We start from the raw sequence: 27945 nt of genomic DNA on the forward strand, positions 1-27945 counted from the left end.
CCACTGTTACGCTAATGTACACTTATACAAAATTGACCGAAATTAACATTTTAACATTTTGTGATTTAATCAATGAGTTGACAACAGTGTGTTGATGCCGCTGTCTAATATCAGCGTCACGTGCATTCCACACAAACACTGCAGGTCCTTTCCACCCGTGTAATTCGAACCTCCGGTATGTCGAAGCCTTGCGCATGCGGTGCAGGACCGGGATCCTTCTGCCATGTTCACCACGTCATGCTCGTGGTGTACCCGCCATGTTTGTGGTCGTTACCCCGCACCGAGCAATATTCCTGGTATATGACAACCTTTAAGTAATCGAGTCTGAACCAGACAAACCCGTGATTGACATCATGAACGTCCATCTACACAGCTGCTATATGATGACATGTGTCAACCCAGTCAGAGAGTCTGACCACTCAATCCTGTTAGTCGCCTCTTTCGACAAGCATGGGTTACTGAAGACAAATTCGAGCCTCGGGGCGGTTGGGTAGCCTAGTGGTTAAAGCGTTAGCTCGTCACGCCGCTGACCCGGTTTTGATTCCCCATATGGGTACGATGTGTGAAGCTCATTTCTGGTGTCCCCTGCCGTGATATTGCTGGAATATTGCTAAAATCGGCGTAAAACTAAACTCACTCACTCACCAGTTCAAATCCGGATCTTCACGCGTCCGTAATAGAGTTTAAACGGTCATCCACTAACGTCTGACCAATAACGAAAAGGGTGGAGATATTCCCTAGTAATCCTATAAGTTATAAAGGCTACGCATTGGCGGATCCAGGAATTTTGAAAGGAGGGGGTTCAAGGGGTTCGAACCCCCTGACCTCCCCATTGGCTCCGCCAACGCGATCTTCAATGTGACCTTAAAGGAGAATACGAACGAAAACAAAACTTTTGATATATTGTAAAGGACATTCTAAAAGTCACAATCCGTGTTTAAAATTGAACAAAAAGTTTGTAAAATAGCACTAAAAACACCAAAACGTATTCTCCTTTAAGTCAATCTTTAAAAACCTGCCCCCACACACACACACCCCTCTGATCCGCCAATGCTACGAATGTCTAAAATTCATGTGCACGATGGCTTTAGCAATAACCCGAATCACAATAACTTCGATGAAATCGCATAACAAAGCTAAAACCTCTTGACATGAATTCCAGATCCTTAAAACATGAAATAAACGGCCCCCCCCCAAACCAACACATACACACACCTCACCAGCGACAAGGATACCTTAGCAGCAACCCATGCGGCATCCTCGCTAATGTCCAGGGTATACGTTACGATCACTCTCCACTGATCGTAACGTATACCCTGGAGATTATCGAGGATGCCCATGCGGCAGCTCATTTTGAAATTAGAATGACGTAAACACCTTGTATTCACATTGTAAATGAGATGCTTACCCAATAACAAACCACAACCTCGCTGCGTCCATACAAGTTAAAAATATATGTCTTTCAACGTTTCGCTTCGTTAAATATTCACAGCGTTAAATACAGACACCAGTGATGTAAGCACCCTCAATAAAACATCTTCCATCATGAAACCTACTTACCCCCTCCACGGCCAGGTAATCTGTCTTGTCGGACTACACTATCCTCTATCCTATCGTCCACTATCCAGATGTCAGTTTCAGACTAGGTTAGGCTGTTCCGCGTGGAAGCCACACATGTATATAGTAGGTATACGCTAAACTAGGGCTGGACAGTTGACAGAGCGCGACGTATGGTCACGTGACAGACTAGCGTTCCGGTTTAAGAAAACTGACATTCTCGGTATGTGGTTTGTGTCATATCGGAGAAGGCACAGGCGGAAATATTGCTCGTGCTACGTAATGTTCGTAAACACCGCCCGGTAGTGAACATGCTGTACAATGGTGGTTACATTCAGTTGTAGCTGCTGGGGGGAGGGAGGGGGGAGGGTTGAGGGGTGTACACTACAGCCAGTGTTTACTGTTAGCTGACCTTTACAGCAGTGTACATTTCACGCCCAGAATGAACTGAGATGTGGAACTTTTCATTATTTCTAGAGGTCGTTTGTACTGATGCAGTGAAGGAGCAACGTTTTGAATGGTGCCTCCATGATCATAATCATAAAAATCATCATCATAGTTTGTATGTTTTGTTTGTTGTTTAACGTCGCACCCAGCAATATTCCAGATATAAGGGGGTCAACTTTTTTGTACAGACTGGATTTGCTAGGTGAACTTAACATCATCATCAACTTATGACCATCATAATCATCATCATCATCAGTTTATCATCATCAATATATAATCATCATCATCATCATCATTTTTCTTCTCTTCATCATCATCAATTTACTATCATCATCATCATTTTCTCTTCATCATCATCATCATCATCATCATCATTTCCTCATCACCACGAGAAGATCCGGGTTAGAATATTGATCTTCAGTAACCCAAGCTTGTCGTAAGAGGCGACTAACGGAATCGGGTGGTCAGGATCGCTGACTTGGTTGACACATGTCATCAGTTCCCGACCCGTGAAGATCCGGGTTAGAATGCATGTTCAGTAACCCATGCTTGTCGTAAGAGGCGACTAATGGGATCGGGTCGTCAGGATCGCTGACTTGGTTGACACATGTCATCAGTTCCCGACCCGTGAAGGTCCGGGTTAGAATGCATGTTCAGTAACCCATGCTTGTCGTAAGAGGCGACTAACGGGATCGGGTCGTCAGGATCGCTGACTTGGTTGACACATGTCATCAGTTCCCGACCCGTGAAGATCCGGGTTAGAATGCATGTTCAGTAACCCATGCTTGTCGTAAGAGGCGACTAATGGGATCGGGTCGTCAGGATCGCTGACTTGGTTGACACATGTCATCAGTTCCCGACCCGTGAAGGTCCGGGTTAGAATGCATGTTCAGTAACCCATGCTTGTCGTAAGAGGCGACTAACGGGATCGGGTCGTCAGGATCGCTGACTTGGTTGACACATGTCATCAGTTCCCGACCCGTGAAGGTCCGGGTTAGAATGCATGTTCAGTAACCCATGCTTGTCGTAAGAGGCGACTAACGGGATCGGGTGGTCAGGTTCGCTGACTTGGGTGACACATGTCATCGGTTCCCAATTGCGCAGATCGATGCTCATGCTGTTGATCACTGGATTGTCTGGTCCAGACTCGATTATTTGCAGACAGCCGCCATATAGCTTGAATATTGCTGATTGTGGCGTAAAACTAAACTCACTCACTAACTCATCACCACGAAGACCCGGGTTCGATTCCCCACCTGGGTACAATGTGTGAAGCCCATTTCTGGTGTCCCCCGCCGTGATACTGCTGGAAAATTGCTAAAAAGCGACGTAAAATTAAACTCACTCAAGTCATATGACTGCGAGGCTTTCACACATTGTATCCATGCGGGGCTCAAGCCTAGGTCACTGGCGGGACAAGCCATCACTTTTACTGGGCTGTACAGAACGACATACTGACACCAATCAATACCAAGCAGGACAAGCTCGCTTCCACTTCCTAGTGCCCTCACATTATCACATGCTGTAGGAAGAAAACGTGACAAAAACATCAAACAGGAAGATAAATCTAAACAAAGAAGCATATTTAGTAACCCGCTTTGAACAGTATCACGTGTACATACACACGGCATGTTAATGTGGGAGGGAATCCCGGAGTACTGCAGGTCTCAGACATTTACGACTTTGATGTAACACACAAGCTTGAGTAGGTGCCAACAAACTTCCCCGAGAAATATACTCTGGGATTCGCGGAAGAAAAAAGATAATATAACAAATGTATTTTCATCCCGACATAATGGAAATATCGATTACGCCTCCATCTTGAGAAAGTTTTTTGAGACATTAATTTGATTCGAATTGAAAATTTAAAAAAACCCTTAAATCAACCAGCTATGTGAAACACAAACTGGTTGACAGTACGAACTTCTTGTCAGAGGGGGCACGTGAAATATTGATAATTTCTTATCGACCGACTTTAGAAGTCAATAAGGAAAGGTCAGCAAGATAATATTTTTTCTCCAATTTAACACGGCAGATTTAAAAGATTAATCTAATTTGAATGGAAGGTTTAAATGTTAGCTTAAAACAACATGAGTTAAACACGAAGTGGTTGATAGTTCGAACTTATTGTTAGCGGAGCAAAGTGAAATATTGATAATGTCATATCACCCGACTTATATTATGTCAACTCTAAAGAAGTCAATAAGGAAAAGTCAACAAGATGATAATTTTTCTCCAATTTAACACGACAGATTTAAAAGATTAATTTAATTTGAGTTGAAGATTTAAATGTTAGCTTAAAATAACATGAGAGTTAAACACGAAGTGGTTGATAGTTCGAACTTCTTGTAAGCGGGGCAAAGTAAAATATTGATAATGTCTTATCACCCGACATAAATACATTTATTCCGTTTACACTGTGGAAGTCAATAAGGACAAATATTGCTGAGTGCGGCGTAAAATTAAACTCACTCACTCACTCAATAAGGAAAAGGTCAGCAAGATAAAGTCCCACTACGACTATCCCCGTACTGAAATGCACAAAGGTTTCCTCCCCAGGTGTTACAAGCGTATACACAAACAGAGAGCATTTGTATAGTGTAATTACTCAAGCAAGATGGGGCTAACTGCGCTATACTCTAATCTGACTGGTCGTGTCGATCCCGGGAGGTTAAACAACTAAACAGAAAATAAAGACTCAATTATTTCGTGCGATCGTTGGTCCTGGATTAGGTTAATAGGCTGGGAGACCGCTCGGACAACGGAATTAGATCATTCGTTGCCTGGGGCAGTGAAATCCGATCTGAAGCCGAACGTTTTTACATTTGACATAACATGACACATTGAGCTGAATCAGTGTATTTTAAACTTGACCTTCCTATGATTATTTATGAATCATTCCTCAATGTCAAGGTCATGAATGAAACACATCCCGGTTGTGCAATCAGAAAGTGAAATGTTTAATAAAATATATTAACTCGTAAAGGGTCCTGGATGCAGGCAGTGAGGGGATGTGGTTTTAGAATCGTTTTCAGCAATATCACAGCGGTTGGAACAAAAATGGGCTCCAATCATGGAAGCAATCAACATCTAGCTAGCTACATAATATTGCTAGACTAACATAACGTATACTGATGAAATCAGGGGCATTTGTAGTCTGTCTCACAGTCCCTGAACCACATTATTTTCCCCACAGTATTGCCCTCCCTGCAATGCTAAAGCATTAAATGAAGCAAGTCTAGACTTCCTCAGGTTCTGCATTTCCCGTCTCACTGGGGCTCCTTTTCAATATAAATGGATCTATTTGTTACTATCAAACTTATATATATTCAGAGACTAAGCCTTAGTCTTGGGCATTTGGTGTTTCACCTGCCATTTCATGATCTTTAAACTGATATATGACCTATACTCCAATGCTGTACTAAATGCTAAACCAATGGATATATAGTAACTCTATCCCTTAAAGATGCAAGTACAATATGAGGAAGCCAGTCTGTTAGAGGAATCTGTATATCTTTTAGAAATTGTCATTTAAACTATCAATTATTACCTAAGAGACTTGTGCAAGTCTCCATGACCCCTGTTGTACTGTTTGTATGGTTATCCACTGTTTATATCTGTCGCTTTGTCTTAGCCACGGTCTACAAACTGACGTCCACTTGTGTTCGTCATCTCTTCGTTATTGTAGACATGATCCGTAGTCTAGTGCATAGAGTGTCTGTTTGAAGAGCGGGAGATCGTTACGCCGAAGGCCCGGGCTCGATTTCCCACAATGTGTGAAGCCCATTTCTGGTGTCCCCCGCCGTGATATTACTTGAATATTGCTAAAAATGGCGTAAAATTGAACTCACTCACTCACCGCTTGTCTTAAATATCGTCTTAATTTCTACTTGACTATATATGGCTCATAATGGATAGAAGTCATCTGTGAACAAATGCTCACACCATCATCCCTGGTTCATCTGGCCAAGACGTCAAATAGCTGTCTTGTCATCAATTCGACGCAAACAGCAGTTATTAACGTTCTCATTTCATATTTATCAACCTGATAGCAATAAATCATCAATAATCGCAGTGACATTGTCGCGTTCCCGCGATTTGTTTCATTTTGACACTTTTTCCTTGTTTTTGTAAGGGCAATGTCCCTTCAAGGATTCCATAGATATAATAAATACGTACAGCGGTCGTGGACTATCGTATACAACGATATCGACAACGTCAACCCCCACTCTTGTTACTCAGAAACCTAACACCACGTGTCTATAAATGGCACAACTCATTCCACGGGCCTTGAGAATCGCGATCAAGAAATCAATATTTTGACAGGCAATAGCTTGATGTGCTCCGTGAAGGGTCAGGGATGAAACCGGCTTGTTCGGGTCCTGTCACCAACGTTCTGACAAGCGAGATGAAGCCCGATCCCATCAAAGTCACAATTACTGACAGTGGGTCTAAGATCCGAGGAAGCGCCTTTGAACCCCTGCAGATATACATCACTGGGTCCCGTTCTTCAAGGGGATCGTAGAGCTACGCCTGCCGTAAGTCAATGTTAAAGTATGGGAGTTACAACCACCTCAGATTAACGCTTAGGGACCGTTCATAATTTATGGTTAGGGGGTGATGATGGTGATTTTTTATGGAGTAGCATGTACAATGTGAATGAGGCCCCCCTAAAATTATGTACAAAGTACAAAGCTTTTAGCAATATTCCAGCAATATCACGGCGGGGGACACCAGAAATGGGCTTCACACATTGTACCCATGTGAGGAATCGAACCGGGTCTTGGCGTGACGAGCCAACGCTTTAACCACTAGGCTACCCCACCGCACCAATGTACAGAATGACAAACCCTAGTACATGTGTACAAAATTGATGACCCCCTACCTCTCCAGAACAAAATGAGTGACCCCTCTTAAAATCATCACCATCACCAACAACCCACTAGGTATAAATTATGAACGGTCCCTTAGTCTCTGAACATATTTAATTAAAAAACAACAACAAATTACCCCATTCAAACTGAAAAGGAGCCGTATTGAGAATGGAGATTCAGAACCTGAGGAAAATGTAAACTGTTTCATTGAGGCTTTTGCAATATAAAGAGACTGACCTACATACCTTTTAAATTGAAAAGGAGCCCCAATGAGAAGGGAGAAACCTGAGGAGATCTGGACTTGCTTCATTTAGGGCTTTAGCACTGCAGGGAGGGCTCGGCAGAAGGGGAAATGATGCGGTTGAGGGACTGTGAGACAGACTACGATCATCTTAGCGCTACGATCGCTTTGTAGAACGGGGTCCTGGTTGGACTGTGGTTTCCAATAAACGATCAGGTGTAAACTGTGTCCACCTATCGAACCCGTGAAGGTCCGGGTTATAATTGATCTTCACTAACCCATGCTTGTCGTAAGAGGCGACTAACGGGATCGGGTGGTCAGGCTCACTGACTTGGTTGACACATGTCATCGGTTCCCAATTGCGTAGATCGATACTCATGCTGTTGATCACTGGATTGTCTGGTCCAGACTCGATTATTTACAGACCACCGCCTTTAGCTGGAATATTGCTGAGTGCGGCGTTAAACAACAACAGGAATCTACAGGATGATGAAGTTACTCTGAGACGCACAAAAGGGGTATTGTGCTGAGGAAAGTGTACAGTTAATTCATCAAAAGAAAGTGTTTGTTACACTTCTTCTAAATTTCCGAAAAGATTATAAGTTCAGATTCTAGTGTACAAAATGAAACGAGAGGAACCACTACACTGATGCGAGCTCTAAGATGTCACTATGGAGCTAGCTTACCAATATTGGCACCATCGGAGTGCATTATGGGATTGTCCATACAAATACCCTTAAATACGTCTCTCAATTCATTAGTTCTTCAACAATTGCTCATCTCTCCCTGTGGAGACCCAGATCCATCCTGAAGGGTTATCAAAGACCCCCATAGACCATCTCGCCAATATCGGCACCAACATAAAGGTTGACTCTATATTTGGGACCAATGGCGGAGTCAGCTTGAAGCTCTCTCTAGCTGTTGTCTAGCACATTCCAAGAGCTTATTGAGTTTGGACTGGCATTGATTGAATTTCGAGCAGTAACGGGACTTTGACGATACATCGCTGCGCTTTATCAATCGGTGTTTGTGTGGATAAAAGACGGACAGAGACGTGGCCGGGAGACTTAGTGTGTCTCCACCATACTGGCTTGCCTTCATTCCTATTATAATTTTATACGTATAGAAATATTCAATCCAAGCTCGAGTTATCGCTGTTTATGCCTCTGATTCCCATTAATGTCACCGTTCGCAATTCCCTAATCGCGTTCTGTTTCCAGGAAGCTGCGGGTGCTTGGTGCCAACTCATAAAAATGCGAATGGTGAGAGGTGTTTTGGCGATACATTACTTCAGTAATATTTCTATAACATAAGTGCATCAATGAAAGAGAGAATGTGTGGCTGTGATATGACGGTAATAGCAGAAAAATACATTTGGAAAGTGTGCATGAATGTGGTATCTATGCGGTCGATATTTCAGGCTATGAATAATCACTAGTTATTGCGAAATGTTGTCTTTACACAACCTACACCAGCAGAATCGTGGATGTTTTTACCCAGTGTTAGAGTGAACGAGTTTCGTTTTACGCCGTTTTTAGCAATATTCCAGCAATATCACGGCGGGGAAAACTAGAAATGGGCTTCACACATTGTACTATGTGGGGAATCGAACCCGGGTCTTCGGCGTGACGAGCGAAGGCTTTTACCACAAAGCTACCCCCACCGCCCCACTAATAATTAAAAATGCGCTTACAGAATATGCTGTTCACTAAATTAATAAACTTAATGCCACCGTTTGTAATGTTGCAGAATGTTAGTGAAGTACATGAAAAATGGCACAGTAATAGGTGAGTGGGTGAGTTTAGTTTTGCGCCGCAATATTCCAGCTAAATGGCGGCGGTGTGTAATGATCGAGTTTTGACCAGACAATCCAGTGATCAAAAGCATGAGCATCGATCTACGCAACTGAGATACGATGACATGTGTCAACCAAGTCAGCGAGCGTGACCACCCGATTCCGTTAGTCGCCTCTACAGAAATAGGGGTTCGAACCCGAACCCACAAGCCAACACCATCTGGCTGGCGAACCCTTTTGTTGACACATATCATCTAAAATGGTTAAGAATGTCTTTTACTGAACTATTTCGGCAATTATAGTAGATATTATACATTTGGTCTTGATAAGGGTGGTTGGTTGCCTAATGGTCGCCAAGCTAAGGGGCGTGTTTCCCGCATGGGTAAAATGTTTAAAATGCTTGGATGGTGTCTCCACCATAATATTGCTAAATGCGGCGTAAAACTATACTCATCCGTTCAACGAATTAGGAGACCATTTGTGAATATTCGTAAAACAAAATTAAGTCTTTTCATTGAAAAAAGATTCAGATTTCAAACGACATTGTATAACACTGTCATTTGTTTCATTCATTGAAGAGTTTCGATCAACAGTAAAATCATTCAAGTGCAGACAAGACGTCTCGGGCGGACAACTTCAACTCAAAGCATGCACGTGCAGGCCGAAATGTGAAGACGATCAATTATTCAAACTATTCACACTCCATTCAGTGACCCTTTTCAGTGGACGTATTTTTAAAAACATTTCAAAATATTCCTGACACCAACCATGCATGAAGGCGCTGAGATGACATAATATGGCGGATAACATTGTTCCTTAATGCATTGTCAACAACGCGTGCGCATAACTGTTGCGTGCTTTTGTCTGGCGAAACTATGGAGGACTAAATAATTAATATAAACGCTTTAAAGGATCGATGTCCCGGCAGAGGCTTGGAATCGAGAAGGTTTGTAATCCGAGTCAATTTAGGAGCCGGCTGCATTAAAAACCCTGTGGTTATTGCAGAAAACGATACCACTGACAATATCGCATGTGAACATCATGTGAAATTCATCTCACGGGGACGACCTCGGCATGACGAAACATCAACGTGTTATCCAGCATGTAGCGATTAAAGCTCCTCGTTGTTGATGTTTGATGTAAATCTGATATCTTACAAATTGTTTACATGTTTTTCACCGTTTCCTAGGTGCAGATCGTGGGAAATAACGTGGTTAAAATGAGGCACTTGACTTCAATTAATGTTAACGTTCTCGCATGAGATGTAGGTTTTGGATGTCATCAGTTTCAATAATTCATGAAGCGTGGCATTATCAACTTACAGAGAGATTAAATTCCAATTCGTGTCAACCAGAGCCAGCTTACGTCACTCTTAATCCTAATCCATTAATGCAACATACAAGTCGTGTTTGCCATAAAGCACATGGACTCTGGGTGTACACAAGATGTTAAATATTACATGCCCGCTGCTATGTTCGATATTTTCAATTACATCTCACTCCATGTGTCATAATGCAATTGGAATTTCAAGTACAATCGATAGAAATGATTCCAACAAGAATACAAAGAAAAAGGTTTGCAGTAGGCTTTTCAACCTGCATGAGCGCGCGTGATTTTATAACACCAGTTCCATTTTGGCTGATAATCCGTCACTGTTTTAAGGAAGGGGAAACGAGATGGGTTATACAATACATCCCAACCAATATTACCAGATCGGTTTGGGGAATGATACCAAATTAATATTACAATAAGCCGAGATGGCCTTATTTAATGTCACTTAATTAATTTATACAATTTTCTTTGATAAGTGATTCTTTGCCTTTGATGCTGCATCTAAACACTTTGGTTATGAAATCTTTCTTTCGTTAATATGATTATATGATAATCATCCTCCAAACGTAATTAAATCCTATGATGAAATGACGTTAACAGTTCCCGTGAAGGAGATTAAATTTTAGGTCTAATAAGCGTTTAAGTTTCCGTTTCTTTGAATTGGTTCTCATATGATCAATAGACTGTAGCATGATAGCCTTGAAATTGAAATTACTGATTGCGCGTGCACTTAAAGATGCATTATTTTAGAAATATTCCGCCTTAGAGGCCCTAAAGGGGTTGGAGTGCTAATCACATCATCATCTGACCTTGGATTCTACTGACTGTTGCTATGCCGATTCCGGGATATACAAAATAAAATATTCATCCGCGGGGACTATATTTCGCCTTCGATGCCATGGTCAAAGGCGAAGGACGATGATTTGAGAGTGATGCATCCCATGGGAAACACAAACGTTGAAGACAATCGACCAAACGTAACTGGCATTGCCACAAATGATTGACAACCACGGTGTGGTTCAACCACGTGGCTTGCGAACATACGTGATCGATACATGACAATTCACCCAGGGTATGAACGAGTTTGATTTGCATCGATTTAGCATTTATTAGCTTTCTCTGCATCATCAAACGCTTAAAAAGTACACGGGAACCAAGTAATTTCAATTGGAACATTTAAGCGATATGTAAATTAAATTTCGAAATACCTAGTCACGTTGGAATGGTACAAGAAACAGGAATACCAATCAGTAAATGCCACAGGCTCACACCACGCATACAGAACACTACGTTCGTGTTACCTAATGGCATATTCATGCAAATATACTGAAATCTACAATGTTCCCGTTCCGGGAAACTGCTGACGGTGTACAGCCACTGTTTGAAATCAACAGGACAGCCAATGCAATGTACAAGATTCCACATGAAATAGACACGTTTCTGCACATCCCTGCGATCTTATACCCTTTCTCTTGCCTTTCCCTTGTGAAGATATGAACATTTATAATACTGTACATTACAGTAATATATGACAAGACGCCCACTTCAGGATTCTGGAGCAAGACCCACGTCATTGGTGACCGATGGTCAAGTGGTATAAGCCTCCCCATCTATAGATACTACGTCCGCCATGTTGAACATATAACTGACCATTGGTCAGTTTGTACTCGATTCACTTGCGGTGTATAATATAGGGAACATGTAATACTTACAACCACGTTTAAACACGAAATTATCAATAGGATAAAAAAGCGGTATGCACCCGACGCCGGTCACTCGGTGTGAACCGTTACCACATGTACAGATTCCGATAGAACTGAAGTGAAAGAGAAAGAAATACCTAAATCATCCGTGCCGTGTGCTTCAAAACAATGTGTTGGATCTCTATCCCAGAACGGCTTGGCACAGAGGAACCGCTCCACGTTATATAATATAGAACAAGCACTCATGTCTTCGCCTGCCTGATGGTGGGCTAGCCGGCAGTGGCTCACAGATGCCGACCGCCTTCGTCCATTGATCGTGGTAGTGGTAGCGAGGACGACGATGGCGCTGCAAGCGCACTGTTGATTATGTAGATCAGCCGCTACCTTCCGCTGCCTGCTGCCATTGTCCTAGCGCTGTGACTCATGTTGCTCGACCATCCACAGGTTGCTTGTAGTCGGGACAGGGACAGATATATTTGGAGGGGATGGGTGGACCATCCACAGGTTGCTTGTAGTTGGGACAGGTACCGATATATTTGGAGAGGTAGGGTGGACCATCCACAGGTTGCTTGTAGTCAGGACAGGGATCGGTATAATTGGAGGGGTAGGGTGGACCATCCACAGGATGCTTGTAGTCGGGACAGGGATCGGTATATTTGGAGAGGTAGGGTGGACCATCACAGGATGCTTGTAGTCGGGACAGGGACCGATTTATTTGGAGAGGTAGGGTGGACCATCCACAGGATGCTTGTAGTCGGGACAGGGACCGATATATTTGGAGAGGTAGGGTGGACCATCCACAGGATGCTTGTAGTCGGGACAGGGACCGGTATATTAGGAGGGGCGGACCACCCACAGGGTGCTTGTAGTCGGGACAGGGACAGGTATTTTAGGAGGGGCAGGGACCACCCACAGGGTGCTTGTAGTCGGGACAGGGATCGGTATATTTGGAGGGACAGGGTGGACCATCCACAGGGTGCTTGTAGTCGGGACAGGGATCGGTATATTTGGAGGGGTAGGGTGGACCATCCACAGGGTGCTTGTAGTTGGGACAGGGACAGGTATATTTGGAGGGACAGGGCGGACCACCCACAGGGTGCTTGTAGTCAGGGGTTATGGAAGAGGTATTTAGGGGTGCACGATCGCAGGTAAAGGAAGAAGAAATAAGGGTTATTGGGGACGGGTAAAGGAATAAGGTGAAGAGTGGATACAAGATGAGAAAGTGTGCTTAGCGTCTTTGGTAGGTTTAGAGTGGCAGGTATCGGTTTACATATGAATTTCAGACAGCCTGTGCAATATCGATGTGTTTATTCAAGAGAACAAATATGTGGAGGTATTTGTTATTATATTGTTCACATATTGCATAAAACCAGCAGTTATGAGAACAAGCACTCGTCTTGTTGAGTAGTGAAGGTTGTCATGTATTTGGTAATTCTTACCGTCAACTGAATTAGTGGCGGCGTGATGGAGTGGGATTGTTACTTTGTACCATGCATTGACAATGAGGAAGTACGAGTACAGATGCCTTCTGGGAAATATAACACCGTGGGATATGTCAGTTGTTGGCGTGAATAATGGAAATACGCACCATCCACCGGTGCTATCTCTTCTGTTGTAGAGGCGGCGATGGAATTGGGATGGGGCAAAAAGTCTCCTGTGTTGGTTTTCGGGGAAGGAAGCGGAGATAGTGAAATTCCAATTGTGAGATAAGAAGGCAAGACATGTAGACGGAACAGACAACATGTCTGAAGCGTGTTCATAATGCATCTGTTAATACCACACAGAAGTGGTGAGCACCGCACTCTGTCTCCAGATATAAACGCTGTGTGGGTAGAGCTCGGAGTGGGCGTGGGTAGGTGTGGGGATGAAGGTGGTATGATGTGATGTGGTATGAGTTAGGGTTGGGCTTGGGTGCGGAAAGGCTGGGGCTGGGGCTGGGGCTGGGGCTGGGGCTGGGGCTGAGGTTGAGGGTCAGGGTGGGGATGGGGATAGGAGTGGGATAAACGGTACGAAGGGATGGAGAGGGCTAGGGGTGCGGTGGTGATGTTGGGCTGGGGCTGGGGCTGGGGCTGGGAGTTGTAACTGAGGATGGGAGTCGTGTAGACCATTAGGAGGGTTGGAGAGGGGTTGGAATATGGTGGTGGTGTGTGTGTGGGAGTCTGACAGGGTGTGGAGGCGATTGAATAGGATCGGAATGCGGACGAGTTGTGGGTGCGAGTTATTGTCGGGCTGGGGTGCCAGGAGGCTTGGGCTTTGTGTCCAGTAAACCCAACCCTATCCAGCACCAAGTACACTGAACATACCGAAATCTAATTCTCCACACAGTATCGCATGATTCTTCAAATGCAACCCACCACGTTTAATTGTAGGCTACAAGAAACATAAGTCGGATCAAGAAAAGCGAAAACAATTATTCTGAACAATAATTGACAACGATATCCAACGGCTTTGGCAATTACAGCAAACACGAGACGCTTTCCATACAGATGGCCAGCAGAGAACGCCTCGGAATGACATTAGCCGTACCCTAGGGAAAACTGTTGGTATCAAGGTTCAGGCAAGAGTCATTGTTCCAGTGACCGGTCAGAAAGCATCGATTACTGTCCGGTCAATAGTTGACGCTACAATATAGACAATATTGACCACCTCTTACATACGGCGCCATAGATTCCTGGTCACTGCTACTAAGCGGGATGGTGTTCGCGTCCATCGATTTCATTGCTTCGTGTCCAAAGGGATTTGTCCACTTTATGGCTATAGCGGATAAAATGAGTTTCAAGGACGTGGAAGAAATCTTGGCAGTGTACCAATGCACTAACCGAGATGTTTGAGTTGTCAGTGTCTCCTCTTCAGCCTCCTCCGCATCATCATCATCATCATCATCACCATCATCACCATCATCATCACCGTCGTCGTCGTAAACTTTCAAAACATGCATGACTTAATATGCACAGATGATGCAATCTTATATTTACTAACATCCCTCCAATATTTGTGCGTATAGATTGGGTTTGCTAGGTGGACTTAACACAATAACATCCTCATCATCATCGTCATCAGGAGGGTGGCTTAATCCCTATCATCATGGCATGCACCTTAATTAGCAAAAGCGGCAAAACAGTATCATCGCAACTACACATGAAATCATCAAACGTTGTCAGTTCTGTACAAGTCCCCTGCCCTCTGGTCACAGACAGAATTAGTCATTTAGACGTTGTTGAACATACCCGGTAGAACATTGCCAGTAGACAGATGGGTCAACGCTTTACATCGTACACACGGTACACGGAATACTTTATGATAGTTTACGCCCGAATAATCCAAATAAGCCATCACGTAGAATCAACGACAGGCAGAACATCTCAACACGCCTGGCTTATTGACCAAACCGGCTCTATTGAACTGCTGTCTACATGGGACGCAGACTCTTGCGTATAAATGCCCCCACATCCCAAACTCCGAAACCAACACACGAATTCCCCTTCCCCAACTCCCTAAATTACATCCCAAGAGTCCCTGTATATCTCCTGCCCGCACAACATGGGATTCGAACCCAGACTCACTGATCTCCCGAGTAAAGGATGTCCCGCATAGCGAGAGGTGCCGCCACCATTACTTGAAGAAGGCATTTTGTGGAACAAGCTGTTTGAAGCTAATGATGAAATATTGATTAAGGAGCGCTCAAAGGCTCGAGGCTGTATATTCGTTTAGCGTTTGTTTGAAGTAAAAAACTCTGAGATGGCGGGAGACGGGTTGGCGAGAGGTCGCTGGGGATACAATTTGTTTCATTTTACTAATTAATAAATTAAAACATTCAGCTTTTGAGTCAAAATGTCAAGTTATTTCTCATTATGTTTCCAGTAATAATTTCACGACCAAAGATGTTTTAAGGTTAATTGAAAAGAATTCCATTGCCCATGGTTACTCTGATGATGAGCAAGCACCAAAGATAGACCTTATCCCCGACACATTTGTCAAAAAACATGGATTCCTATGACAAATCACATTATGATGCACACATTTCATGTTTAACATAATATGCACAAATACATGTTCATCTTTTCTATTGACCAGCTGAATTATATTCAGAAACATTAGAGACCTCGGTGATGAATTCCACCTCACTACCCACAGAAGCAATATACTTCACCAATGAGCCGAGCGATGTTCGTGCCGTGGTTGTGGATCGCTGATCCTGATGTTGCCGTTCATGTTTGCTGAACACGTTGCCACAAGTGGACAGGTAATCAATAGTGCGCATGCGCAGCTCACAGTGCACGACATGCATGTGCATGTGCACAAATAACTGTCGGCAGTTGAACGGTACGTAATTATAATGATCAGTTTTCCCTGTTAGTATCGACGAGTTCTTTAAGGCTGAACAGTCACTTTGAAGTAATGGATCTTTGTGCTCTCATTTTCATTAGGACGGTGTTGAGAACGCTTGTTCTGTCATTGGCTTTTCAAATGGAACACTGTGCGTGGTTTGTTTTACAAACAAAATGGGTTCTATAAGCGTGGATGAAGAGCAGTTTATAAGGTGTTCACTCATCATGTGTAAGGCCTGCGTTCGATTCTCAGCATGAACAAACACATTAAACTATTTCTCTTATTGCAGTTCCTTTACTATATATCTGATGATAACTGTGGTGGGATGCGATAGAAAAGGCCAACTGATGCATTGACCGGAATAATTAATGTAGCTCTTTGAGAACACCATAGAGTGTGAGTGAGTTTAGTTTTACGCCGCTTTAAGCAATATTCCAGCAATATCACGGCGGGAGACACCAGAAATGGGCTTCGCACTTTGTACCCTTGCGGGGAATCGAACCCGGGTTTTGGGCATGACGAGCGAACGCTTTAACCACTAGGCTACCTAACCCCAACACACACACACACACACACACACACACACACACACACACACACACACACACACACACACACACACACACACACACACACACACACACACACACACACACACACACAAAGCCTGAGTGAGTATGGTTACATGCAGTTTTTCAGCAATATTCGAGACTAAGTCGAGACTAATTGAATATACATAATGTTGACAGACACAAATTATTCCTTTAAATTGAAAAGCAGACCCGATGAGATGGGAGATTCAGGGCTTTAGCGTCGCAGAAAGGGAATGGAAAATATCGCGGTTCAGGGACTTTGAGACAGTCTAGCAATATTCCAGCAATATCACGACGGAGGACACCAGGTGTTGTACCATGTGGGAAATCGAATCCGGGTCTTCGGCGTTTCGTGCGAAGGTTTTAACCACTAGGCCACCCCAACGCCCCTTCAAGATGTGGATTTGGCGCATTAAAACAATCATATTTTTAAAAATTTAATACAAGCTAGAATCGCAAAGAGGGGACAGAATTGACTCATGAATTTCTACTTTTGTATCTTTCAAAGAGACGTTCTAATCAAACTTGATATTTACCGAAACGTCGAAAGAGGAATGAAGAGGAAATCGCTGCCGTTACAGGTAGTAAAGTTTCTAATTAATTGCATTATTTTATTATGTTACAGCTCGCCATGTTCATGGATCCACTGTGCTACATTCCAAGCAGGCACAAAGAATTTAATCAAAGTAACTTCATTATAACCCACGCTACGTGTGTAAAATATGTATCGACAATATATAAGCTCGATATAAGCTAGTCACGACAACGAGGATTGAGACGGGTTGACATGCGTGCATATGAACATTGAGACAAAGTGCACCACGTGAGATAAATATCGAAAAGAATGAAGAACATATAGATATCATTTAACTCATGACATTTTCTCGACAAATAAACATCGCGGTCTAGACACAACCACATATATTTTATCTTGAATCATCGCTGTACTGAGTTTGTTTTGACTTCGGGAAAGAGAAAGCGGTTGAAAGGCAAGATGGCCGCCATGTCAGCCTCGTACCAGGTCGGGGTTTAGAGGTTCATGATCACGTTCTTCATGGGAGCTTGGGCCGAACTGAGATCCGAACTTTGTACGGAAGACATAATCCATATTCTGTTGAAGCCTTTTAGGGCCATTCATTTTTAATTCTTTTCTTGAAATTTCAAGATACTAAGCTGAAACTTCAAGACAGGAAGTTGAAATTTACAGATAGGGATCTTGAAATTTCAGCTTCTTTTCTTGAAATTTCAAGATCATTTTTTTGAAGGTTTTACTTAAAATGTATCTTAAAATTTCAATTTAGCATCCTGAAATTTTAGCATCTTGAAATTTCAAGACACAAAGTTGACATTTCAAGATCCTGAGTTGAAATTTCTAGAAAAAATTAAAAACAATAATGGCCCTAAAAGGCTTCCGTACCAGTCCCCTACCCGACATCACATTTAAGTCACATCACGGCATGGTATTTTACATGACAGAAAAGCCCGAAGTGATGCATATTATAAACGATAAGCACTTTGGTGAGATCTGCGAACAAGACCAGCAAATCATGACTATGGTGCCTCGATTTGATCCCCCGATCATGGGATTCTGACACGCCTAGACAATCACAAAGTAATCACCTTGTTGTAGATCAATATTGACATGAAATGAAATTACAAAACCACGTGTAGGGTCTGTCTTCGGATTCATTGCCACGAAATCCCGGAGTAAACCACGCCATTTACAGACCCATGCATGCTGTTTCATGTTTGACCGTATTGATTTTATTGTAACGGCTCTTCATCTTCCTGGAAGTCTGCTAGTTCTTTTTTTGTGGACTTGTTTCCGGTAACCAGATTTTGGCTACTTTACAAATGGTGTGGGTCGTTATCAACCTTGGATAAAAAGCGAACGACCTGCAGACAGAATGATATATACTTTGTTGATTCGTACAACGGAGAATGTCCAAAATGCCGGGTGAAATAACACTTAACACTGTGTTTTTTCTGGGTGCTAAGACTTGTTTCAACATTTTCTGGTTCCAGGAATGATAAAATCTTTAAGACGTTGACACAAGAACTTCGTACCCTGCCCGTGACGAGGTGTTGCATGATATGATCACATGGCTGTCTCGAAAGTTGGGTTTCTTGTCGAGTTTTAAGAACATGCGTTACCTAAATCAACAAATGTTTTTATGTTTACACTCAGTCCGTTCCTTATCAGTTTCAAACATGCCTTTGAGATTTTACAATCACTTTTTGCCGGTATTTAACATGTGTTTGTCAGCTGAGTTCCGGTTGGGTTTTAGATATACATTAACAATATATATTAAGCTATTTATATTCCAAATATAATCAAATAATAACACCAGTTGACCTTGTGGTCATCTGGAGAAGAATTAGGGATCAAGCTGTTAAGTGTCATTTACAGTTGGTTCAGTTTGACGAGCGCGTAACAGCAGGTTAGTGAGTGAGTGAGTGAGTTCGGTTTTATGCCGCTTTTGGAGGTATTCCGGCAATATCATGGCGGGGGCGTCATAAACGGGCTTCACACATAACAGCAGCTAAGCGAGTGACCGAATGAGTTTGGTTTTACGCTTTTAGAAATATTCGAGCAACATCGCGACAAGGGACACCAGAAATGGGCTTCACACATAAAGACAGTTGAGGAAAATACCAGCATTAGCATTTCTTTAAGTACCACGCTCGAGAGTCGTAAAATGGAAATAGATGTCATAACGCGGAATCTCTTTAGTAATGGAGCCCATCAAATGTCAGGAAGTTCTAGTGATAAAGCTTCACGTGTACTTATTTTACTTATGATGCCTCTCAAGAGTACCGTTATATTGAAGCAATAAAACCATGTGAGCTGCTGGAAGCATCTTATGGTAAAGCATGGCGGAGCTTCCTGACAAGTGTGATCCGGATACGGTCAGTGACAGAGAACTGGACATTCTTCGTCTGGACATTTCACAGAGGCCAATAGGCACTGTACTATGCGTGGGAACGTGAAGACCAGATGACCACCATTTAGGATGACGGAATGATCTGATTAATCATAACGTTGGCAAAAAGTGAAAAAACGCCACTTCCAAACTTCAGGTTGAAATTATACTGTGCACTTTGTAAAATAATTCTGTAAAATGGAATATTTATTATTGGAGGCGCATTTACTGCCACGTCTCACGCTATCGTTTAAATGAAAATTGCTATTTCTTCCAAAACACTGTTTCCTTCCAATTTTGAATTATTCATTATTTCAGGTTTTCAGTCGATACAGATATTACAGGAACTGGCCGTGAGCCTTACAGAGAAGTGGCGCCGACCTGGCAGCAGCAGCAGCAGCAGCTAATAGAGGATGGAGGGGTATTAATGTTCATCTTTGAATGGTTTTGACATCCAATAAAATGCCATCTACACTAATAGGTCACGGTGAACAACCCATCCAATAAGGTGGTATGAACATCAAGAAGTCAGCGTGACCTACCTGCCTAGACTTGCATAAGTCTCCCAGGGAGTCATTATTACTTTAAATGATAATTTCTAGATTTTATAAATAAATAGAACAAGTCGGTATATCAGACTGGCGTCCTAATGGTATTTCCCACTGGTCTTTACATGCCTATAATAAGGATAGAAGTACTATGTATCCATGGGCTTAGCATTCAGTACTGATTTGGAGCAATGGTACAACAAATTCACCAAGAGATTAATCACATACATACGTGCAAATATGCACGCACACACATACACACACACGCACGCACGCACGCACGCACGCACACACACAAACTGGTACTAGCGAGCGAACGCTCACGCACACTTTTAGACCCGTGAAGATCCAGGTTAGTATTGGCCTTCAGTAACCCATGCTTGTCGTAAGAGGCGACTAACGGGATCGGGTGGTCAGGCTCGCTGACTTGGTTGACACATGTCATCGTATCCCAGTTGCACAGATCGATGTTCATGCTGTTGATCACTGACTTGTCTCAATTATTTACAGACCAATTATTTTTCATTCCTCTCATACTTGGTCCCTGGACATTGGAGGTGTACAATAAGCCTAAATAACAAGACATTCACCAACAATAAAGTTTCGATATACATCAACATTTAACGGGTACCCGGTAGTTTCATACGTCGCTGTATAGTCTGTATGTGTGACCATTTATGAATCATCGCCATGATTCGAACTGGAACGGTTTTCACTGATGAGTCAACAGTAATTTCTGATCAAACATTAAAGAATCAAACAATTAATTACCATTGAAACATTTATGATGTCACCATATGATTACATACACACGAGACCCAAATGAACACACGTGGTCACAGAACATCAGGGTTCCATATGCCCGTGATACAATAAGGGAGGACATTAATTCTTCATTATGAAAATACACCTCAAGAACATTAATCAAACTTGTCTAGCACTGTTTGCGAGAAATGTTATTATGTAATGTCATGAATATGAATAAGGATCGAATTGAACTGGGAGAAGTCATCAGCAGTGAGTCACGTGAGGGACAAAGCCGAGTGACTGGTGGCTCGGCGAAATGACCCGGAAAGTGGACGTTACCGTGTCTAAATTATGCGTAACCATATCACTCGGAGCTACTGAAGTCAAGAGACTCAATTGACAATGCAAACCAATTGTTGGATAGGGAAAAAAGAACCATTACACTTTTTATCTAATTAATGCTTCTTGGGTTCTGCAAGCAATCTGGGGGTGACAGTGGCGGAATGACTGACGTTTGGTTTCCGAGTGGGTGTGGCATTCTGACCCCGCTAGTGCATATCACACCTCATGACGCCCCATACAGTCATTAGTTTAAATCAAAGCGCATTTTTAAACGAGAACAAAAAGGAATATAATTGCTATGGTTTTATGTTTACAATTGGCGGCCATGATAAATAGTCATGAGGGTCTCGTTAGGCAGTATTCGTCTAGAGAGAAAATTCAGGACGGTCCTCTGTCGAACACGTGTTTGACAATGCCGACGCAATAAGCCTCACTTAGCTTAATGGAACTTTCCCTTGAGACGCTGGCTTACGAATGATTGAGAACCATAAACAATGGTCTTGAAAAATAATATTTGAGAAAAAAAATGACGCCACAACGCGAGATAATTGGCATGTCACTGCCTTCCATTCAGCTTTGTTTATTGTTAAAACCAGAAATGTCTTAAAATTATCAAGCACAACAATGAAATAAATTACGGGAATGCAACTGCCATCAAAAGGATTTATGGCGCACGCTATTTTCTAAATATCGCTCTGATTGTAGGAAGGTCATGTAATTATTAAATTATTTTCAGATAAGCGAAAACCCATTAAAATGCTTTTGAAATTTAATAGTCTTTATTAGGCATCATTAAAGTGTCATGGATTGTCGCACCATTAACAAGTCGACATATCGCTCATTGCAGGATATGTCGCCATCCTGTGGCTAAAAAATTCTTGACACGATCACGTGACATCGATCAATTGTGAAAAGGGATCAGATCTTTATCAAATAATTTTCCAGTCTCGAAATCCTCCATTTCCTTTGGCTTTAGAGATTAATTTATTTCAGTATCGTTCGAGTTAGAGCAGTAAATTTTAATCATCCAACTGGGAGAAGAGAAAGAGGAAGAGCATCTTTAACAACCGCTGTAAACCCGCCATTACGTCCACAGCGGGATTGTGCACGTGGGAATTGACAGGTCGAGGTGATATCGAATTGATGTACGATCTGATGTAGAATACACACTCGGGGCTCGTGTAAAAAACACTGAGGCCAAAGCAGGGACATATAATATTGGAATTGATTACATTTGATTTAAACAAGTTAATATCTATTACTTTTTGTTAATTATGTGTCGGTTTTCCTGGTTCGTATAATTTAATTTTGTTAGAAATGTGTGTGACACGATGGTAATTTACTTTGAGTAAAATCAAGGCTATTCCTTATACAGAGGCTTGCAAGTGGTTCATTGCATGAACGAACCTCGCTTTGGGCGAGTCACCAGACTGCACCTTACCGGGCATGTAGGGACGCTTCAATCACTTCGTAAGTACCATATACTAGTACTTCACTGAATCAACAGTGATGCGCTGTGCTGCTGAATGAGATTTGCTGTATTCGCTAACCTTTAGCTATCATTCTTCTGTCCAGGGATTGGGGGCCCAGATACATCACTGGTTTACAAAACTGAAACGTCATTTCAAACCGATTTATGTTTTCTGTTCATTCTCTAACAAACAACTAGTTTCACGAAATATTTAATTTAAGGTTAACATTTCTAATTGTATTATTTATTAGCTAAACTAAATGACTGAACAAATAGAATATACACATGTATATTGAGTACTGTGTGAGTTGAACACGTCAAATTTGACGTGATATTTTACCTTGTTTAGAGTAATAAAAGACGTTAAGGCTTTTTCACAATTAAAGGGCTGTATATTGCAATATCTTACAGATTTACTGTTGTAAAATGAAAAACGAAAACCCCTGGTGTTCTTGATCTTTAACTGCTAGTAGTATACCTGTATTTGATCGACTGGAGATGGAGGTGGAATTAGATTTAGAACAGTATTAACATTCGCCCACCTGCACTTTGTATCATACATATTTTTAGAACATTTCAGCGTCTCAATTTCAAATCGACTTCGACAAAAGCAGCAAATGCATTCAAATAAAAAATGACAACATATGCTCTTAAAACACATTAATGTCTTAAATCGGCCTCACAGAAAAATAATCGTCCATTCCCAACACACGACTGAGACGAGGGCTGTCATGGCGTAATGAGGCAAGAGACGATGGTGTTATCTGGCATGTGTAACGTCAATCACTACTGTGATGCTGGCCAGGGATGAAGGAGGCCCACCATCTGCTACATGTCAGCTATCTTGTCCCTGGGGAGTTCGTCTGTGTGCACAACATTTAAATTACATCACACGCTCAATTCCTTCCTGCCACCGTGCCTCCCATGTGTTGCCCTTGCTCACAGTAATATCGTCGAGGTATCAATGTTTTGGAATACAGTTATTATGTGTGTGTTCTTTTCGGCGTGACAAAAACATATTTTTACGAATACGTTCTTAATAGAAAACACGTGTTTTTGTCAAAAAGAATACTGTAATTTTGTAGTCTCGTGTCACCGTGGTTTACGATTTTTTAACGGAAAATATTACAATTATTTAGACACTTTGCTACTATAATCACGGTAAGCAGTTTAAAATTCTATAAAGGATAATAATATGTTATTATTATACTGATGTATACTGTGATGGCATGAAAAATGCAACATATATTTCGCAAAAATATCATTTTCTACTGGAGGATTTTTCTATAACAAATTTGGCATACAAACGAGTCCGGTAATTGCGCGCGTCCGGTAATTCTGCGCAGCAATAGCGTACTTCCGTATCGAAGTTAAAATCGTCTGCTACCACATTCACGCTTGAAATCGGGACATTTCTACAAGGGACTGGCTTTTAATCACTTAAGGTAAGTAAATAACAGTAATTGACAGATAAATTGACAGTTTTATGAAAATTCGTTTTCTTTAGACTTTTAAACCTTTTTCTTCATTATTCATAATTGGATTTAATATAAAACGCTCTTCCTTACATTGATGAAGTGAATTTTGAAAATAATCTGGCCCTAATACGCTTCCATACTTCGGATCTCCCGCTGGATGTTATGCGCATCAGTTGCTGCTCAGAATTACCGGACAGCATTCGTCAGAACGCCGGTAAGGTCAACCGTATGGCATAATGCAACGTTAGAATCTTATAGTCGTCAATAAAACTTATATTTCTAGGTAAATATGATGCATACCAGCATGTTCAGTCACGTAAACCACAAAAATATAAGAGACGTTAGTTTTCGTGTTGCGATCAGGTGCGCGGAATTACCGAACGCATTGTAGTGATGTGACATTTCAGACCAAAATACCGACCGTGATATGTATTCGTCATACCTCCACAGACCATGCATAAAGCAGTCTGATATTTTCGATTATCTGGTCCCCTAGAGTGACAAAAATCTAGATTGCGGTTGTCACCACAGGGCTAAAGGTCAAACACCTGCTTCACTTGCAGCCTTTTTCTTCAACATCTGTGAGTGAGTTTAGTTTTTTTCCGCTTTCGGCAAAATTCCAGCAATATCACGGCGGGGAACACCAGAAATGGGCTTCACACATTGTACCCGTGTGGGGAATCGAACCCGGACCTTCGGCAAGATGAGCGATCGCTTTAACCACTGGGCTACCCCACCACCCTTAATATATGTAGTCGAGATAAAACAACTCATATCATCCATCACTCAATGTAGTCGAGCTATCGGACGTCTCATACTAGACTTACTGAGTTTTGGTTGAACGCCGCTTTTAGCAATATTCCAGCAACATCACGGCGGGGGACACCAGAAATGGGTTTCACACATTGTACCCATGTGGGGATTCGAACCTGGGTCTTCGGCGTGACGAGCCAACGCTTTAACCACTAGGCTACCCCACCGCCTCTCTCATACTAGAAGTTCTGGAGCCTGCTTTATGGTGTACGTGCGTGAATCTATTACTGACATGTAATACCGACTCTCCGTTTGTCTGCAACTACGGAAAACTCGATACATTTTTCAAGTTATGATGGAATAAAAGTTAAATTTAGCATCAAACATCAAACAATGCCTCAAAATAAAAATATCGATAGAAATCAGTTTGCAAAATATTTTCAGCAAACAGCTTCACTAAATGTTTATCCAAGGAAAGAAGTGAATAAAGCAGCTTGTGGTTGGTTGATAATGCAGACATTTTGACCAAAGGCATACAGAAGAAACGTGTGGTTGTCTTCCGCGCGTGTCTGGCGCGTGCGGCGGGGGGTTAGTTTGTAATAAGCCAGGCTTTTGGCAGACTGGGTGAATCTCGCTGATGCCTCACTGCATACACACAGACGCGTGCTGTTACAGGGATCCATGTTGTATCAGAGATGACCGGGCAGGTTGTTTAACCCATGACTCATGTGTCGAGGTAGTCTGTCTCACAGTCCCTGAACCACATTATTTTCCCTACTGCCAAGCCCTCGTGCAGTGCTAAAGCCCTAAATGAAGCAAGTCTAGATTTCCTCAGGTTCAGGAATCTCTGGTCCTTCTAGGGCTCCTTTTCAATTTAAATGAGCTTGTTTGTTACTATCAAAATTATATATATTCAGAGACTTAACATTAGTCTAGTGTCGAGGCTGTTGCACCGGCGGGGGAAGAGACGTTGTTGGGGGCGGGGACAAAATGGCAAGATTGGGTGGAAGTGGGTAGGGTGAGAGTGTAAGAGGCGGGATGAGGAGGGGCAGGGGTGGAAGTAGGAGGGGAAGGGATATGGGTAGCAGGTTAGAAAGAGGCGGCAGAGCGAGTAAGTTGGGTTTTACGTCGCTTTTAGCAATATTACAGCAATATGGGGGACAACAGAAATGGGCTTCACACAGTATACCCATGTAGGGAATCGAACCCGGGTCTACGGCTTGACGAGCGGACGTTTTAACGTACGACACTAAGAGTTCATTCTTTTCTTTTTACAACCTTAACTTCTTCGATAGTGTTTGTAATATAAACACATCTCTAGGAAACGAGGTCGTAGGTCTACACGCCCGTGTCCACACCGCCCTAGTCCTATAAAGAGGAAACGCCATTCTGTGTGTTTCTCTCACTCAAGCCAACTCGACTGCGTGATTGGACGTCCAGGTGACGTGACGTCATACCTGGCGAAGCTGACGTCATAGCCTCTGTACCGTCACCCCACTTACAGTGATGACTAACATGACATACTAACTGCATGGAGGAGAGTGTGCCTTCACCTCTACCCTTCAGCATGTCTGTGTTATCGAAAGACACCTCATGTCGATACAACATCAGCTCAGAATGACAAAATATACTGTCAGAACCCCAGGTTTGCACACAACCTTTCAGCATAAGCCCCCAAATTCAATAAAACACAAAATGCATGCATAATTTTAAAAGACATTTTAACGGAAAAGGTGCATCTTTATGTACACTTTATGTTCATACTGTGCGAATGCATATTTTACATGCATACACCATACATAACGTGTACATACATCCACATCCACTGTCTATACTGTATCCGCTCATTAAAAATATATATATTACATTACCTTACCTGGTGAAATCCCGCAAAACCTCTGACTAACGATAGTGAAAGATGTCTGACAACACCTACTTCATGCAAACCACGTCTGTTAACCATCAACACGTGTTACACACAACATCGGCATTCCATTTCTTCAAACAAACACCGCAAACAAACAACACATCACGTATTGGTCAAACACGTCACACTTTGACAGTCCCCTCGCTGATATATGGAGTATTTGTGTCGCCATATTTTGTTTCCGGCGTCTTCTATTGTCCTGATCGACATGGCACAGCTGGTCTACCGTAACATTACCTGTAGACAAAGGTTCGGGTCGGTTTCATGTCTTCAAGGCTATAAACCACATGAATATAGCCCTTCTGAAATTGTGTGTGTGTGGTGTTAGTTTAAAATATTACTGTTATATTCAGCATTACTACTTCAAGTCATGGACTGACTGACTGGCATAATTTATGGAACAAATATGTAAATATAATATTATGGACAACTCTGGATAATGCTTTTTGGAAAAAACCCGTCACGATAAAAATACCAATATTGATAGAAAAGAGTGAATATTGACTTTAGCACCAGCCTGTAGACACTTAACTAGGTGACTGGTTTTAAGACAATAAATCAGTCGCTACACTGTATATAACAATGAGGTCATCAAAATATGTTTACCTCTTATCTTTGTACTAGGGATTATGACGGCATAGTGAATAAGGAAAATCAATAATCATCATAATCCTATTGTTGTTATCCAAATAGTTGTGATGTCATGATATCTGAACACGTGATATATATAATAGACTCACACCAGTGTATGAAATAAGGCCCGCCAGAGACGGGCTAGATTTGTGACGGGCGGTCTAGATTTACAGCTAGCCAGCCCGATGATCTGGTAAACTTTTTAGATGTTCCATACATATTTTGGTGTCTGGTCTGGTTAAATCCATTTT

The 27945-nt window shown here is 42.3% G+C and overlaps 1 protein-coding gene and 1 long non-coding RNA gene across 6 annotated transcripts in view; one reads left to right on the top strand and one right to left on the bottom strand.

Annotated features, from left to right (window-relative positions):
- The window catches only part of LOC124286359 (NACHT, LRR and PYD domains-containing protein 2-like), an 86052-nt gene that overhangs the window by 7916 nt on the left and 50191 nt on the right, over positions 1-27945 (bottom strand). Inside the window, exon 1 of one of the 5 annotated variants that reach the window (XM_046722724.1) lies at positions 12087-12266. The exons of the other annotated variants lie outside the window; for them this stretch is intronic. Within the exon in view, the coding sequence (XP_046578680.1) occupies positions 12087-12195 (109 nt within the window). The 5' untranslated portion in view covers positions 12196-12266. Of the gene's footprint in view, positions 1-12086; positions 12267-27945 lie in introns of those variants that run through there. 5 annotated transcript variants of the gene reach the window in all.
- LOC124286361 lies at positions 79-27941 on the top strand. The gene is made up of 3 exons (XR_006901020.1): positions 79-90; positions 1629-1634; positions 27820-27941. It is a non-coding gene; the product is annotated as an uncharacterized LOC124286361 (long non-coding RNA).

Source organism: Haliotis rubra, unplaced genomic scaffold (assembly GCF_003918875.1).
Source record: "Haliotis rubra isolate DU_JTF1 unplaced genomic scaffold, ASM391887v1 Scf381, whole genome shotgun sequence".
Taxonomy (NCBI): Eukaryota; Metazoa; Mollusca; class Gastropoda; order Lepetellida; family Haliotidae; genus Haliotis; species Haliotis rubra.